Source organism: Nomascus leucogenys, chromosome 19 (genome assembly GCF_006542625.1).
Source record: "Nomascus leucogenys isolate Asia chromosome 19, Asia_NLE_v1, whole genome shotgun sequence".
Taxonomy (NCBI): domain Eukaryota; kingdom Metazoa; phylum Chordata; class Mammalia; order Primates; family Hylobatidae; genus Nomascus; species Nomascus leucogenys.
In genome coordinates this window covers 66,546,397-66,559,813 of record NC_044399.1, presented here as the reverse complement: position 1 = coordinate 66,559,813, position 13,417 = coordinate 66,546,397, and the positions used below count along the sequence as shown (strand labels likewise).

Genomic DNA, 13,417 nt, shown 5'->3' with positions numbered 1-13,417 from the left:
CGCCCCCTTCTCATTGTATAGTCAAGGTTGTGTGTTCTTGGGAACTGGAAGGAGCCCTGGGGCTTCCTCAGGGAAGGAGCCCTCAGGCCAGAGGGCAAACCCCCGGCTCTCTCCAGCTCCCTTTTCCCTTTACTCTTTCTGGCCTGAGGTCAGCTTGAGGTGCATGCAGGGTAAGAGGACCCCAGGGAGGTACATGGGAAGGAGGAAAACTGTGGTCTTAATGCAAAGAGCAGCTCCCATTTATTGAGGGCTTGTTTGTGCAGAGTATTAGACGAAGCACTTTATACACCGAATGTCATTTAATCCTCACTGCCCTCCTGTGAGGTTAGGTATTAGTATCTGTGTTTGATAAATGCCTTGTCATTTACACATGGAAGAGTGGCCCCTCTTGTTTCCTGGACCTTGTACTTCTTTTTATAAAATAACGTTATTAGGTTTTTTTGGTTGTTTTCAAATTAAAAAGTACAAAGAGAAAAACAAAAAATAAATGGTGCATGAGCCCACTTTTAATCCCAGATAAACTCTAAATATTACAATAATTAAAATAACACATGCTTAGAATATTCAAACATTAAAGAAAATAATAAAAATCAAAGGCAAATGCCTCCCTCCCATCAGCCCCACCCATCTCCTCAAAGGAAAGAAGTTTTTCCAGATTGTGTTCATGATTATCTCCAGAAAAAGATTATTGTTTGTATAAATCATCATACCTGGAACGGACCTACAGATATTTTCTTTGTATGTATTCTTTTTATTGTTATTTATATAAAAGAGGTCATACATAAGCATTGCTCTGGATCTTGCTTTTTTGTTGTTGTTTTTTCAACTTTCTGTATCTCGGAAACCTTCCTACCAGCACATACAGCTCTGCCTCCTTCTTTTTAACAGCTGCATAGTATTCCATCATGGATGTTGGATTCCAGTTTATTAAGTCCCTCACTGGCAGAAACTATTTACAATGAATCCTGCACTGTCTAGCCTGGTTGAGATATATGGAAAATTTTGAGGGCAGGTATGTAAGGTACATTTCTAGCAGCAGGAAAATAGGTCAAAGGCATGCCCTTCAAATTGGCACTACTGATTTTTACTCCCACCAGTGGGAATGAGGTGCCCATTCTCCTGGCACTGGGTATCATCAAATTGTTCGGTTTTGTCAAACTGATTCGTTTTCTAAGAAGGTATCTTATATTTTGCTTTGTGTTTTCTTAATTGGGAGTTAAGGTTAATCATATTTTTAAATATCCATTAGCCTTTTAAAACATTTTCTTTCTGTGTGTAGTGGGGTACTACCTATTGGGTTTTTTTGTTTTTTTTTTTAGTTTTTGTGTATTTTTCATGTATTTTTTCTAGTTATTATTTGTCTGTTTGTACCTGTGTGCCTTTTTATTATTGACATGCTGGAGTTTTTTGTAAACAAAGGGAAAAGGCCTTTATCTCATGTATTGAAAATGTGTCCCTGGGGTATAATATGTGTTTTATCTTTTGTCTGTGGTATATTTTTTCCGTAGAGAGTTTCAGCCGTGCATGGTTGTACAGAAGGGCCTAAGCACCATTCAAGCTCCCTCTCAGCTTGTCAGAGGCCAGCTCTGTGCCTTTTCTGAGGGCACATAATGCATTTCAAGCAGGCTCTAAAGATGGAGAATTGCTCCCCCACGCCTCAAGCTACTTTTGGTTTTATTTCATGACCACAGTGTACTTTTATCACCCTGTTTTTACACCAGATTTTCTGGGGCAACTCCAGTATCATTTAACTTTATTTCTGTCAATAAAGATAACTCGTTAAATGCTTAAAAATGTGTAATCTAGTTTGCCAATCTTTTCTTAATGAATTTGGGATTTGTGTACTGCTTGAAGATTACAGATAAACAAATTCATGTTTTTAGAAATTCTAGAGTTTTCTTTCTTTCTTGGCGGATTTTGTCATCAGTTCTATTTTAATTCTCCCATCAATGGTGACTTGTGGGTATTTTAGTCCCTGAGTTCTTAAAACTGGAGACTCTTTGTGGCCTTTATTCTTAAAGGATAATTTGGCGATGAATAAAACCCTCAGGTAACAGCCACTTAACCAAAAGCCGCCAATCAGTCTATCCATCTGTCTATCCATCTATCCATCCATCATTTATCTAGATTATAAACAAATAAAACAAAAAAATTGTTTAATTGCCAAGCAAGTCTCCAGCTACCCAGCATAGGAAGTGAAACAGAGAAGTACTTTTTATACTTTTTCTAATTACATTTTTCTTCTTACCTACAGAATTATCTGTTATATTAAAATCTCTATCATTTCAATGAATTTCTTTGTATCTGTATAATACTACATATGCACGCATCCTTAAACAACATAATGTGTTATGTCGCAATTTTAAAACTCTCTCTGTGTCATGTCATCCTGCTTTTCTTGTTTGCTTTGTGCATTCATCATTATGACTGAGAACCATCCATGCTGATATTTAGAGCTCAGGTTCATTTAATTTCATTACATTTCATTTGTACTGTATAGGAATACATTGTGTGAGTACACCACTATTTATGACTTTTCTCTGGCTGGGAAGATAGATTCTTTTCCCTAATTTGTTGGTATTACAAACGGTATTGCAATGAACATGCTGGTGCCTATCTCCTTATGCACGTGTGAGGATTTATCTAGCGTATATACCTAGAAGTAGAATGGCCAGTTTCCTGCTATATCCACATTCAACTTTATTAGCCATTGCCAAAGTTCTTTTCAAAGCAGTTGAACCGATTTACACTCCCACCAGAAGGGTACCTGAGTTCTTGTTTCTGCTTATTCATGTCGGTAGGCTCAGGCATTTTAATTTTTGCTAGTCTTTTGAGTGTGAAATGATACCTTATTATGGTTTTAATTTGAATTTCCCTATTACTTGTGAGATTGAACACTACTTTATGTGTATTTACCCTTTGGGTTTTCTCTCCTTTGAGTCACCTATGCATTTCTTTTCCCTACTTTTTTTTTATTGGGTTGTTTACTTTCTTATTAATGTGAAGTTATTTACGTGCTCTAGAAAGTAATGTAAATAAACATTTTTAGTCTTTGACTTGTAGTTTCATGATTGCTTTTGATGTATCACAGTTTAAATTTTTTTTGTTTTCTCTCTAGTTTTTGACTTTGAGTCTTGTTTAAAAATTCTTACCCTGAGATCATTAACATATTCTCTCTGATTCTTATCTGACAATTTTTAGTGTTTGATTTTTTTGTATTTATCTTCTTAGTTCTTGACTTGATTTCTGTGTATGTGTTTTTGTGTATATTTGCTTGTATGTTTATGTTTGTATATTTTTCCCCTATTTAGTGAAAAGTCTGGACTTTTTTGTGAAGAAAGCTTTTCTATTCTCCTCTCTTTTCATTATTTTCAGTGAATTTTTAGGTAGAGGAATGGAATCAAAACATCTTCATTCAAAAATAATAGCAAGCTCTTATCCTAAATAATACTAGTAGTACTTCAATAGTACTAGTACTAGTACTTAATACTAGTACTTAAATAGTAGTAATAGTAGTACTTAAATAATACTAGTACTACTGTTCTAAATGCTTTGTGTATTGATATTATATATAACATATATATAATTCATATTATATGTAACATGTATAATATGAAATGGGAATCATCATTGTTTTCCTTTTGCATTTGAGGATACAGACACACAGAGGTTTGAATCTTGTCAATTATTTCCAGATAGAGTGTCCCTCCACCAGTATACTGTCCCGCCTCTACAAAAATGAAAGGCTCAAAATTCTTAAAAACGTTGCCGCACTTTCTGTAGGTTTTGTGTTTTATGATGTTGGCTTGAGTTTTCTCCTTTATTTTTTAAAATGGCATTTCACCAGAGGATATCTAGATATCAGCCCCTTTTAATGCATAGTCTGGTACTTGATTATTTCTTTTGATCTAAAGACTAAAGTCTTCCATCCGTTCAGAAAAAAAGAAAAACTATTAACTTTTAATTACTGCTTCTGAACTCTCCCTTCTGTCTCTCCTCTAGGAGTCCTATTTTAAATAGGTATGACTCCTAAAGTTGTCCTCTGTGCCCTGTCTTTTCTCCCACAGTTTTTATCTCTTTGTCCTTCCCCTCTGAGTACCCAACGGCTTTCTCTCATTGGACTCTTCTTTATCAGTTTCCTTCTGTATCCGTTCTCTAGTCCAGATCTGCAACCCAAGGCAAACTGTCCTGATCAGTTTGTTTCCCGCTTATGACTGTTGGTTTAATCTCACAGATGCAAAATTCTGTTAAGTCTTACAGAGATCACTCTTTGGATATTATCTCGTTTTTTCCCCCCTTTCCTTGCAGCAAATCTCTTTCACAGAGAAACTTTCCCTGCGCTTGCTTTCTTATCAGAGTCAGCCGCATCACACACTCCAGGAGCCCAGCCATGGTCCTCTCTTTAGCTTGAATCTGCCTCCTGCCTGGGGACAGTTGTCCCTTGGTGCTGTCTCTAGGACTTCTGAATTCTGCTGAGATTTGGGAAAGGCATGGAGTTCTGACGGGAGGTCGAGGCAGCCTGGGCAGTGACTGAGCTAAAATAAAATCTTTGTTGCTTTAGGGAGGGTTGTCAGTGGTGAAGGTGAGGGGGCAGTGGCAGAACTGGAGGTATAGACATCACCAGGATGCTGATTTGCACCATTCGGTTCAGCAGGTGGTGGAAGGCATGCTCTGAAACCTGAAACCACCCTTGTCCCTGGCTGTGGACTGTGTGTCTGTCCGTCCTGTGACATGGAAGTGCTTATGCTTCACGGAACTTTGGCTTGCTTCTGTTCAGAGCTCTGCTGCGTATACATGGTTGTTTCTCTTGAATTGCAATTTGGTCAAAGTTTGCCCTCTTTTGTCCTTTTACCCTGATAGGTGGCAGATGGGCAGAGACTGCAGGACAGGGAAGGGGGTGGTTTTTTGTGTTACAGCTAACAAATCCTATGATACCCACTCATATAATCATGAGTTCATAACATGAACCCATTAACTGTATGCATCACCAAGGAAAAGAAGAGGCACTGACTCCCCTCTCTTCTGTCTGCCTGCATGGGGTTTCACTTTTTTTTTTTTTTCTTTTTGAGATGAAGTCTCGCTGTGTCGCCCAGCCTGGATTGCAGTGGCGCAATCTCAGCTCACTGCAACCTCCGCCTCCCAGGTTCAAGCAATTCTCCTGCCTCAGGCCTCAGCCTCCCGAGTAGCTGGGACTACAGGTCCGTGCCACCACGCTTGGCTCATTTTTTGTATTTTTAGTAAAGACGGTGTTTTGCCATGTTAGCCAGGATGGTGTCGATCTCCTGACCTTGTGTTCCACCCGCCTTGGCCTTTCAAAGTGCTGGGATTACAGACGTGAGCCACTGCGCCCAGTCCGGGGCTTCACTTTTAACCAGCCCTTCTTCCCTTCATGCCACCCTGGTTCATATTAAACTTTGGAGGCTACAGAGAATGCAGATCATTCTAGACCTTGACCCTGGGTCCAGCGGAAGACTGATCTGTCACTGGTCCAAACATAGCAGTTCATAAAGAGTTGTCCTTGGACAACTAAGAGCATTAGCAGCATCATCTGGGGACTTGTTAGGAATGGAAATTGTCAGGCCTCTCCTCTGACCTACTAAATCCGGGATTCTGGAGGCGGGACCCCGCGATCTGTGCCATCCAGGAGAGTGTGGTGCACGCTCAACTTTGAGAACCACAGCTCAAATGAAAGCTGAAACTGTCATTGTGTTTTTTCCACCTCAGCCTCATGAGCAGCTTTCCCAAAAAGTGTCCCGGTGGATGGCTTTGAAAAACATAAAGGCTCCATAGACAGTTCAGTGATCACTGCCTTGTGAGAAGTCCCTAGACTTAGTTTTTATGTAGCTTTTCATTTCATTGAACTCAACATTTTCCAAACTGATTTGACCAAAGAATTCTTTACTCCTTTCAAATGCTTTTGGTGCTGCCTCATTATGTCCCAGCATCTTTTCTGTTTTCCCCCACTCGAAACCTCAGTACTTCTGAGCTTCAGCTTCTATGAACCTGGGTATCACCAAGTGGAATTCTCCAGACCTACCATTTCTACTGTGTCTTGATCATTGTCCTAGAGAAGGGCCACAGCTGTACTTGTTCAGGCCACAGTGGTGAGGTGGTCAGGGTGAGAGTGTAGAAAGATTGTGGACTTTGAAAGCAGCTAGACCTGGTTGGAAACCAGAATCTACCACCACTTAGCTGCATGAACTTAAGAAAGTGACCATTTTTCACGAGGTTCTTGAGAGGAGCAAATGAAGCTAGGTGTGCACACTGGATTGAGCATGAGATTTGGAGTCAGAAGACTTGGATACAAGGGCCTCCATTTTTCCATCAGGAAAATGGGAGAATAATAATAATAACTTACCACGTGGTATCGACTACAATTTTAAGTAACACGTGTATGTGAAAGATCTTTGTAAACTACAAAATGCTATACAATGTTAGCTGTTATTATGTCAAAAGATAAAAAAGCTATGTTCGCAGAGGCTCTGTTTCTCTGCCTGGTGCATAGTTGGTGATCCAGAAACTTCAGTTCCTTTCTAATGAGCATCACCCCCTGAGCCCCAGAGCAAGGCATAGCCCTGAGGGACCTTATTCCAGCTGACAGATAAGAGTGATTTGTAAGTGACACAGGCATAGTTTTATGTTCCATCTTCCTCAGTATTGATTTGCTTATCAAAGATGTTATTTATAAGAAGCACAAAAATAAACCAGTCCAAATTCTACAGGATGTATCACAAGTTCTGAATTAATGCGGTCCAAATTTATGAGGGTTCTGAGTCATTTCTTCCTTTTCTTACTCTTCTGTTCGTGGATGGGGTAGGGAGGAAGTGACAGAGTTACAAAAGGGTCCCAGCTCCCCCCGGGGCTGGTAACAAACCCTTCCACACACTCTTGACCACCCGCTTCTTCTCCCCCTGATGAAGATGCATTTCTCCAGATAATGGAGTTCAGTTTCGGGAGCTGTCACATGGCCTAGGAGATGGGCAGAAGCCTTAGTTCAGTTCTAATAATTGTGTTCTTTTTTTTTTTTTGAGTTGGAGCCTTGCTCTGTCGCCCAGGCTGGAGTACAGTGGCGCAATCTCGGCTCACTGCAACCTCCATCCCTCCTGGTTTCAAGAGGTTCTCCTGCCTCAGCCTCCTAAGTAGCTGGGATTACAGACGCGCACCACCATGCCCGACTAATTTTTGTATTTTTTTTTAGTAGAGTCGGGATTTCACCATGTTGGTCAGGCTGGTCTCGAACTCCTGACCTCGTGATCCACCCGCCTCAGCCTCCCAAAGTGCTGGGGTTACAGGCATGAACCACCCCGCCTGGCCTAATAATTCTGTTCTATCAAAGTGAGGGTTGTGGCCACAGTATTTTACAGCAAGAATGCTCCTCCTGGAAAGCTGTGTGCCCTAAAGAAGGAGGTAACTTATTCCAGAAGGGAGGGTGTCAGGGAAACAGTGGCAAGATTCTCCTGTTCCTGATGCGTGAAGGCATCGCTTCTCAGAGTGTGGTCCCCAAAACAGTGGCATCCGCATCACCAGGAGACTTGATAGAAGTGCAGACTCTTGAGCCCTATCCTGGATCTTCTGAATCAGAAACTCTGGGAGTGGGGCCCAGCACCTGTTTTAAGCTCTCCTGGCTATGCTGAGGCACTCTCAGGTTTGAAATCTGGGGTAAGAGGGAGGGAATGGAGCTAGACTCCACTCTTCGGAGGAGGAGTGCTGAAGCCCTGAATGTAAATTGTGGGTAGAGCTGGGCGCCTAAGAGGTATTCATTGAAGTCACCTGAATAAACTGAGCTTAGTTGTTCCTCCATTTACACTAAGGCAGCGGTTCTCATTTCCGGTGGCACATTAGAATCACTGGAGAGTGCTTTAAAAACATACCTGCCTAAGCCTGGACCCCACCCAATTGAATCAGAATCTCTGGAGTTGAGTCTGAGGGTCTGCATTTTTTTTAAAAAATTTTACTTTAAGTTTCAGCATACATGTGCAGAACGTGCAGATTTGTTACATAGGTAAACATGTGCCATGGTGATTTGCTGTACTGGTCAACCCGTCGTCTAGGTTTTAAGCCCCACGTGCATTAGCTATTTGTCCTAATGCTCTCCTTCTCCTTGTCCCCCAACCCCGATTCCAGCATGCACCCAGGGTTGCAATCTACTGATACAGAAAGTGGCTCATTACGAAAAATCATGCTTTGCGTTGTCTTTGTATTTTCATAAATTTTTCCATTAAGCATTTATTTTACCTATTTATATGAGACAAATTACATATTCATATGGAAAAAACACTTGAAAAATATAGAAAAGCTGAAAACACAGAAGAAATAGCATTCGTGTTCCTACTATCCAAAGACATTTGTCTTTGATATGTTGGTGTGCTTTTTTTCTATCGTGTGTGTGTGTGTGTGTGTGCACGCGTGCGCAAGCACGTGCACGCACGCACTGGTTTGAATTTTTAAGCACTGTGATTCTATTTAATGAACCGTTTCTGTCCATTTTTAAACTTAACATTATATCTGAAGTAGGTCTGTGCATTGTTATACGTACGATTTTTAATACACTCTTTTGGTAACAAGAAAGAAATGGTTTTTTCACATGTACATACTTTAGGAGGGCATTTAGGGAGGCCTTTCTTTCTTTACAATGCCTGTATTTCAAGCATACTGCAAAATCCTATTTTGAATGTCAGAAGTAGAACATTAACTTACTTCTCTTTGAATTTCTATCCACAATCCTAACCTGCCCTCCGTCTTTTCCTCCCCACAAACCCACAGGGAGATATCTGCATTAGGTGGGCAGGGGATAATGTCTGCTGCAGAAAGTCAAAGAAGTGAAGCACATACATATTTTCGCAGTATTTTGTAGCCACCATTCTATTTGTCAGCCTCAGCTGCTGTCGGATTTCTCTGAAGTCACGAGCTGTAGTCCCACAGGTTGTGGTGTGATTCATAAACATTAGAAAGAAAAAACAAATGAATAATGGATAAAAGAGACAGAGGGAAGGTGAGATAAAGGAAAGAGTGGTGGGACAAATAGACTAAGGTTCTGGTGTACTTTGCACTCAGCCAGAAATGCCAAAATCAAGCCATGTATCTCCTTTGCTCTCCTATACTTCCAATGTAATGTAATGTTCCCAGGACTTTGTTCTTTGTTGCACAGTTTTATATACATATATGTGTGTATATATACTAATATATATACACACATATATGTATAATATGTATATATAATTATATATGTGTATATGTATATATTCAGTAATATATATATTTTTCATATATAATATATATTTTATATATATGTGTATATATATTCTTGGCTGCCTCCACCTTCTGACTTAGCTACTGGTTTGAAAACATGCATTCCGTCACTGTTGGGTGAGATGCAGCTGCGCTTGTCTTCCATGTTGGTGTCGTGGATGCGCCAGGTAATTCTGCCCCATCTTCTTGCAGGGCATTATGGGAAGGATGCTTACCGAAGTGGAGGACCTGATCTCCATAACTTCATCTCATCTGGATTTGTCACATTAGGAAGAGGACACACCAAGGGTACAGTGGAAACCATTTTTTACTAAAATACAGAGGTTGCCTAGGGAACCCCCATCTGAAATGAGAAGATGGTGTGGAGGCCAGAGGCTTGTCTGGGACAGGAATAAGTGGGGTGGTTCCATGGCAGCTTGTCCTGGTGACATGCGTGGCTTCTGACAGGAGTTACCAGGAGGTCACAGGTGTGACTTTAGAGGGCGATAGACTTCCAAGAGACACCCATCCCGCTCCACCCGTGACGGGGACACAGATGCCGGCGGCTCCTTGTGGGAGGGGACCACAGGGAGTGTGGTGGAAAACTGCCGGTGGATGTAGCAGCATTTGCAGTGTGTGTGTTCGCCTCTTGGCTTTTATTCCTTTTCCTTTTGAAAGCTACATTTTATAAGCTGATGTCAACGTTCTGTACTGTGGTATCTAAGCTGGTGTGCATGTGGAGAGTTTCAGCATCCTAAGTGTGTCTCCGTAAACACTCTATGATGTGGACACAAAGGTAGAAGGTTATGCAGACCTTCAAGCCTCAAGATGAAAGCTAACCTAGAGTTTCTGCTGATCTGCTTTACGACCTAGCTGACAGCTTGCAGAGCATCTGTGCAGGGGGCATGGACTCCTCCTCAATTCTGTCTTTTGTTTAAATAAGGTCCTATGAGTGTTGTGAGCATTCTGTCACATCAAGAGTCACTGGATCCCTAACTCCTTTGATTACCGTCCCAACACCTGTGTGCTGTTATAGATCAAATGTGAATTCTGTTGTAGGGATAGTGTATCTCTGTCTTCCCCTGAGATATGTGTCTTGTGTGAGTAAACAAGGAACTGTGCAATATTTTCTTACATTCCATGCACCTACTTTTTAAATTCCTTATGTGATGTTTGTGCATCCTGTAGAGAAAAAAAAAAATCTGTATCTGTGTATGTATTTTCTGTTGTGTCTATTTGTGTCTAAATAAAGTTTATTGAGGATACAGGTGGCATTTGTGGCTACTAAGAGTTGCAGAATCAAACTGGGACCAGCTGTCTCCAGAATGGGAAACGGACTCACAGTTACTCACTAAAAGATACATTCTGGGCCACAGTCTATTAACTCAAACCTGGGATCGCCGGTCCCCACATCATCCACTTTGTGATTATTACCTAGCACTGTGAGTCAATTTACTCTCAAACTTAGCATTTTAAAACAATAATAAACATCCGTTATCTCACCTAGTTCCTGTGGGTTGGGAACCTGAGTGCTTTGGGCTTGGAGTCTCATGAGGTTGCCGTCACCACGTCAGGCAGGGCTGCCTCCTCTGAAGGCTTGACTAGGGCTGGAGGATCTGCCTCCAAGACGCTTCATTCACATGGTGCTGGATGTCGGCAAGAAGCTTCAGTTCCTCCCGTGACATTCTCTCCCTGGGTGGCTGAGTGTCTTCGCTGCATGGTGCCTGGATTTCTTCAGGGTGGGTAATCAGAGAAGGAGAAAGACAGAAGACACGGTGTCTTTGATGACCAATCGTATCCGTTGCACGCCTTTACTTTTGAATATCTTATTCTGAGTGGGTGGGAACTGCACTGAGGCATGAATATCAGGAGCTGGGCATTGTTGGGGGCCAATTTGGAGGCCAGCTACCACAAGCCTACAAACCTTGCAGCAGAGGTGGAAATATGGATTTCCAGACAGAACATGGCAACTGTTAGGGAGGTTTCTCCACTGCGGTAGTTCCCCACCCTTTCCCCTACCCCTTACTCTTATAGGTGGTCCAATCCAAAACACCCAACACTTCAACCAACAGAACTCTTTATACATGATGGCTTTGGGTTCATGCATTCTTTCAACAAAGATTTAGTGAAGCCTGCTATGTGCTAAGCAATATTTAGAAGATAAGGAGTTTATGGAGTTCCTTACAGAACTCACATTCCACTGGGGGAAACAGACAAAATAAATTATTGACAATAAGTGCAAGGAGAAAAATTAAAGCAGGCAGCAGGGAGTGCAGTGGCAGGAAGCTGCTCTTCCCAGGGAAGGCCTCTCCAATAAGGTGGGAATTGGGGAAGTAGAAAGGAGGCCAGTCTGAGTACAGCAGGATAAAAGAGGACGAGAGTGGAAAGAGAGAGGATCCAAGCCATAGGGGAGCCAGATCATGCATTTATCCAATAGTGGACATAAGACTGCTTCCAAATGAACTGGACTCCATCAGAGTCATATGAAGGTGGTTCCCAGTCCCCATCTGTTCTTTCTGTCACTGCTGCTGGGGGCATCCAGGAGACCCTCCCCTGCCCATGCCTGTGGGGCTGTGCTGTGTCTGATGCTCCTTATCTCCCAACTTAATTTGTTCTGTGGCACCACCTGCCCCTCCTGTGCATGCATTGCTTGTTCTCCCCATTCACTATTTGTGCCATATTTTTCTCCCCATTCCCTTCTCTACCAAGGCTTCTGACACCTTCTCTTTCCAGCAATGTAGCTTGTGTGTATTTCTCTATTTAGAGAACAGCTAAAGTTTCAAGGACAAAGAATCTGGGTTTGAAGGTGGTGTGGTTGGGGGTAGTGGGTGCAGGCAGACTTCGGAAATGGAGATTCCATTTTTTAGACAGAGAGAGAGGGAGACAGGGTCTCACTTGGTTGCCCAGGCTGAAGTACAGTGGCACAATCATAGCTCACTATAACCTCAGACTCCTGGGCTCAAGTGATCCTTCCATTTCAGCCTCTTGAGTAGCTGGGACTACAGGCGCATGCTCCCATGCTCAGCTAATTTAATTTTTTTTTAAATTTTTGTAGAGACAGGGTCTCACTATGTTGCCCAGGCTGGTATCAAACTCCTGGCCTCAAGTGATCCTTCCACCTTCCCCTCCCAAAGTGCTGAGTTTATGGGATTGAGTCACTACACCTGGCCTGAACTTCCCTTCTAATGTCAGGGACTCTTTAGTCCTCTGGACAGCTGGGATCTCTGGAAAAGGGCAAGGAACCATCCTCTCTTCCTTCAGAGCAAACTGAGTTCAACTCTAAGTGCTAGCTGTAAGCAACTGGACCCATGTAAATATCCCATGGAAGGGAATAATTCAGAAACATCTAATGTGGGGTCATTTTCATTTGTATATGTTTAATTCTCTTTGTTTTCTTTCTTTATCCTTTGTTTCAACTTCAGTGACTCCTTTTCTGGATCCTCTTCCTTTATTCCTTTTTCTCTCTTTATCCAACGTTTTCCTTAGGCCCCTGGTGGCATCTAACCATTGCATTGCCCCATTTTGACTCTCAGAACTAAATGGATAGCCAACACCTGCTTTACAAGCTAACAACATTGCTCTACTAACCCAGATCACTTAATTTAATGTGTATTTCTAATCAGACTCTGATTATGCAAGAGCCAAGCATGGATGGTCCTTGTTCTAAGTGAAGATGGGAGTCTTCATTGGAATCTTAGTTGACATCAGTCCTGTCAGCCTTTTTTTTTTTTTTTTTTTTGAGACAGAGTCTCACTCTGCCACCGAGGCTGGAGTGTAGTGGCACGATCGTGGCTCACTGCAACCTCTGTCTCCCAGGTCCAAGCAATTCTTCTGCCTCAGCCTCCCAAGTAGCTGGGACTACAGGCATGCGCCACCTTGCCTGGCTAATTTTTGTATTTTTAGTAGAGACAGGGCTTCACCATGTTGGCCAGGCAGGTCTCAAACTCCTGACCTCAGGTGATCCGCCCATCTCAGCCTCCCAAAGTGCTAGGATTACAGGCATGAGCCACCATGCCCAGCCCTGTCAGCCCTTTTTTATAGGCTCTAGAGGCAGCTTGGAGACAGAAGCACCCTCTAGCATCAGTGGGGGCTCTTCCACTTCAAGGGCTTGGGGGTAAGAATGCATATGGATCTGTCTGCTTTGTAACAAGATCCATCGTGCACGGGTAATTAAATACTCTCAAAGGAA

General features: G+C 42.2%; 1 protein-coding gene across 4 annotated transcripts in view; it reads left to right on the top strand.

Moving 5' to 3' along the window:
* Nucleotides 1–13,417, top strand: part of SHISA6 (shisa family member 6) — a 325,784-nt gene that overhangs the window by 129,708 nt on the left and 182,659 nt on the right. For 2 of the 4 annotated variants that reach the window (XM_003274695.2, XM_003274694.2), the window contains exon 3: nt 9,442–9,537. The exons of the other annotated variants lie outside the window; for them this stretch is intronic. In XM_003274695.2, coding sequence (XP_003274743.2) covers nt 9,442–9,537 — 96 coding nt within the window. The remainder of the gene's footprint in view (nt 1–9,441; nt 9,538–13,417) is intronic. 4 annotated transcript variants of the gene reach the window in all.